Source organism: Lutra lutra, chromosome 7 (assembly GCF_902655055.1).
Source record: "Lutra lutra chromosome 7, mLutLut1.2, whole genome shotgun sequence".
NCBI classification, from domain to species: Eukaryota; Metazoa; Chordata; class Mammalia; order Carnivora; family Mustelidae; genus Lutra; species Lutra lutra.
In genome coordinates, this window is record NC_062284.1 from 60613966 (window position 1) to 60618291 (window position 4326).

The 4326-nt window shown below is 59.1% G+C and overlaps 1 protein-coding gene across 1 annotated transcript; it reads left to right on the top strand.

Annotated features, from left to right (window-relative positions):
- Window positions 1-1037: 1037 nt before the first annotated feature.
- Window positions 1038-3394, top strand: CHAC1 (ChaC glutathione specific gamma-glutamylcyclotransferase 1). Its single transcript, XM_047737877.1, has 3 exons — window positions 1038-1411; window positions 1796-1831; window positions 2283-3394. The coding sequence occupies exons 1-3, from the start codon at window positions 1169-1171 to the stop codon at window positions 2682-2684; spliced, it is 681 nt and encodes a 226-aa protein (XP_047593833.1). The 5' UTR covers window positions 1038-1168; the 3' UTR covers window positions 2685-3394.
- Window positions 3395-4326: the final 932 nt, after the last annotated feature.

Below are 4326 nucleotides of genomic sequence, written 5' to 3' on the forward strand. Positions count from 1 at the left end.
GGTCAGGAGGCCAGTAGCCAAGAGAGAAACCCGGTAGCTGCTCGCAGCTGTCTGGGAGCCTTAATTTGGCTGCCTTGCCTGCCGCTCCCGGAAGCTTCCGAATTTCTGTGCCTAAGGATGAACACAACCATTGTTGGAGAAGTTTCATGTCCAAACTATGAACTAAACCCATCGCCTCAGGGGAGAAGTGGCCCGACTTTACGGCTTCTCTCTGCAGGTTTGGTCACCACTGCCAAAGTGACAGCAGTGGATGCAAGCGTGCTGAAAGGCTCCACTCCAAGCCTACCTGGGCTCAGGGGTTCCACACCTGGCCCTGGGAGTAGCCCTCACGTGAGGCCCGCAAGCTCCCGGCACCCGGCCTGACTCAGCCTCGCACCTTCTGCAGAAACCTTAGCCAGCCTCGTGACTCAGTTTCTCCATTTGCTCACGCGGGCCAACAGCTTGAGTCACCTGTGCGGAATGCAGAGGGTGCCTCCGACGGCTTCTCTAGAATATGTGTTCCCAGGCGGAGCCCCAGAAACCGGCACTGACGCCACCCAGAGAGGTCCTTCGGGACATGCCCTTCACTGGGCCTGTTAATGAGTCCGTGCTGTTTGGGGTGGCAGTGAGTGGACCAGGTGCACCGACAGGGCTGGTGGGGAGACACCCGCTCGGGACACGCCAATCATGGTTCCTCAAGGCTTCCTCAAGGCCGTGGAGGGGCTGCCAGAGGGACGACCAGTCCCCGCGTCCGTGCCTACTGTCCACTGCCCGCCGCCTGACGCAATCCGAGGTGCCCTTGCTGCATGCCAGAGCTGGGGAAACCTCCCCCGCGGTTGCATCACTTCTGCCAGGTTTGCTACAGAGGTGGAGCCGAGCCAATCACCAGGCGCGCTGGGCCTGGGCCAGACCGGGCAGTTATCCACTCAGAGGGCGGCGCGGTTAACCGGGAAGAAAAACACGAAGGTAATTGGTCAAAATGGGACTTGCCCCGCCCCAATCACCGCGGCAGCTGGCGCGGTGGGCGGAGACCCGTGCGGCCGGAGGGTTTAAAAGGCGCCTCCGGAGGGGCCGCGCAGCTGGAGCGACCGAGCGGTGCCAGGCCAGGTGTGCGCGTCCGTCGGTCCTTCCGTGCCCGCGCCGGAGACCAGCCTCGGAGGCCGCCGGGCCCGTCCCTGTGCCCGGCACCATGAAGCAGGAGTCCACAGCCCAGAACACCCCGCCCGCCTCGCCGCCCCTCTCACCAGCCCCCTCGCCACCCGCGCAGCATCCCCGGGATGACGGCGACCCCCAAGCACTGTGGATTTTCGGGTACGGCTCCCTGGTGTGGAGGCCCGACTTCGCCTACAGCGACAGCCGTGTGGGCTTCGTGCGTGGCTACAGCCGCCGCTTCTGGCAGGGAGACACCTTCCATCGGGGCAGTGACAAGATGGTGAGCATTTGACCATGCCCAGGGGAATGAAGGGGGTGGGGGCAGGGTAGTGGGCACCAGTGCCCTGGAATGTCTGGGCTGGTCGGGGAAGTGTATAGACCTGAGCCTGGGGGCTGTGGCTTAAATTTCAGTGCCCAGTGGATCCCTGTGATGGCTGGAATCTGTGATCCTGTGGATCACCATGTTGGAGAGTATTTCTGGTTATCAATTTGGGCCACTGCTGTGTATGTTTCTCCTGCAGCTATGCATCACTCTCTCCACTTGCCCTGGATGAGTGGGGCTCACTGAGGCCTGGACCAGCAGGGTTAATAAGGTTTCTTCCTCTGGTACTGGTGACAGCTGATTTCTAACTTGTCTTTTTCAAAATTTTTCTTCCCTCCTCAGCCTGGCCGTGTGGTGACCCTCCTTGAAGATCATGAGGTAAGTGCCTGAGTCAAGAGAGGCACTCCTTGGGGCCTAGCAGGGAGGGTTGCAGAAAGAGCTTGTGGGTCCTTGGCTGTAGGCTAGATGAGATGCTATTCTGGCAGCGGGGAAGGTGGTCTAGCTCAGTGCTTCTCCTAGAATCACCTGAGGATTTCCTTAAAATGCAGATTGTGATTTAATAGGATTGGAGAGTAGCCTGAGACTTACTCCTCCTAATTGTACAGATGATGCCACTGGTTCCCGGACCACACACTCTGAGTAGGAATCCTTTTGGCCCTGGGGCCAGACCACCTTGTCAAACCTTGTGAAGAAAGGGAGAATGAGCTTAATGTATTGCTACTAGATGACTCATCAGTCCTCTGCCCACTTTCCTTATAGAGCACAGACCTGAGGTGGGATTAGCCAGGAGCTGTTTTGGGTGACCATGGTGTCCGTGTTTTCCTCCTAGGGCTGTACTTGGGGTGTGGCATACCAGGTTCGAGGTGAGCAGGTGAGCGAGGCGCTGAAGTACCTGAACGTGCGGGAAGCAGTGCTTGGCGGCTATGATACCAAGGAAGTCACCTTCTACCCCCAAGATACCCCTGACCAACCACTCAAGGCATTGGCTTACGTGGCCACCCCCCAGAATCCTGGTTACCTGGGTCCTGCCCCTGAGGAGGCCATTGCAACACAGATCCTGGCCTGCCGCGGCTTCTCGGGCCACAACCTCGAGTACTTGTTGCGCCTGGCGGACTTCATGCAGCTCTGTGGGCCCCAGGCACAGGATGAGCACCTGGCTGCCATCGTGGACGCTGTGGGCACCATGCTGCCCTGCTTCTGCCCCACCGAGCAGGCTTTGGCACTGGTCTGAGGGGCTGAGCCCCTGCACAGAGTGTCCACATAGACATGGGTCCAAGTCCCCATGCCTGTGCACACAGTGGACTTGATAGAGCTGGAGCCCGCTGGAAGGACTTGGTGGACAGCTGGGAGCCTCTCTCCTAAGCCCCTGCCTGTCCCACCAGCCTCCAGCTCTCCTGCCTGACACTGACTACTTGAAACTATTTATTGCACCATGTTGGTGTGGTGGGCAGGTGGGGGGCCTGCCCCAGACATAGGGGCCCTGCTGAGCAGTGCCCCACCTCAGGCACCTGGTGCCTGGCCCAATTCCCCCCAGTGCTGCTGCTAACCCCATACCACCCAGGCCTCTGCCTCCCATCCCCAGTCCAACCACTCCTCAGCCCTGGAAATAGAGGACATGTGAAAAGTCCCAGCCTGCTGGGAAGGGGAGGGGTGGAGGGGTGGGGGTGAGGATTAGGGAGACTTATGAGAACTGAGACACTTGCGGGTCCTGTTGATCCCCGCCCTTTCACCCCCCCCTCCCCAGGTTTCCAGGGCAGAACTGGATCTGGAGCCCGGGCATAACTGCTGAGGCTGGGCCTGGGCCTCTGAGCCATTTGGCTGTTTCCTGTCCCTCTGTCTGCTTGTCTTCGTGTTGGTCTGTTCCAAGGGAGCTCATCACTATGGGCCCTGGTACCTTCCCAGTCTGTCCCACACTGTTATCCATAAACTGATCTCTTATTATCTGTTTTGTGCTGGAATGTGGTTCTTTCTTCAGAGGGGCTGTTGGGGCAAGGGAACTGGTGAAGCCCTGAAAGGCGCACGAGAGGGGCAAGGGCTCCCTCTGTCTCCATCTCTCTCTTGCAGGGAGGGGGGCAGTTGAGAGGGCAGGGCTACTGGCTGGTTTGCAACAGTCCCAGGGGGCACCATTCCCATCTTAGTGCAGGCAAAAAATGCTCCAAGTTACGCAGAATTCCATCCGCAGGGCTCTACTGGGCAGCCTCATGCACTGCGTACTTATCAGGGGCCTGGTGCTCTGCGACTCCTTTCTGCTGCCCGGAGGAGGCTGGCAGGCTTGGAGGTCAGACCAGGTCTTCCTCTAGCCACTGCCTCTTGCTGACCTCAAGAGGAGACCCCTGGCTTCCTGCTAAAGGAGCAGGGAGGTTAGAGGAGGGTGACAGCAGAGACCTGTGGCCTTTCGGAGGACATCCAGGTGCTTTCTGTTGCCTCTTGGGGCTGTGGTGTGGGCTGTGCCTTCTTGGTTAACCTGACCTGCCAGGACTCTTGCTTTCTATGGAATGAGTTGTTGGGGGTGCCCTCTGGGCTACTACTTGTTTACCATCTGCCTGCTCCTGGTTGCTGCTCCCCGCAAGCTCCCACCCCCATTTCCGGGTGCAAAGCCCAGCCCTCTGGGATCTCAGTGGGCTCAGCCTCTTGCTCCTGGGCCCACATGACAGCTTTTTCATAGCAGAAGAGCCTGGCTCCTCCCCAGCCTCTTCCCTCCTTGGCCCAGTGACTTCCTGAAAACTCCTGAGCCCTCTACGCCATCAGTTTATGCTGGGATGCTGTATGGTATGTCTTGTTGCTGCTCTTGTTGTGGCTGGTGCCCTGGATTGGTCTGGGTATCCCCAGCGGGGTCAGCTCGGACCAGCCGTTGGGCCTGTTGTGTTGGTTTC

Excerpts from the sequence above, each read along its gene's own strand:
- CHAC1 (XM_047737877.1), top strand. The coding sequence starts at position 1,169 with ATGAAGCAGGAGTCCACAGCCCAGAACACCCCGCCCGCCTCGCCGCCC. Across the intron at positions 1,412-1,795 it reads ATCGGGGCAGTGACAAGATG|CCTGGCCGTGTGGTGACCCT; the intron begins GTGAGCATTTGA and ends TTCCCTCCTCAG. Across the intron at positions 1,832-2,282 it reads CCCTCCTTGAAGATCATGAG|GGCTGTACTTGGGGTGTGGC; the intron begins GTAAGTGCCTGA and ends TTTTCCTCCTAG.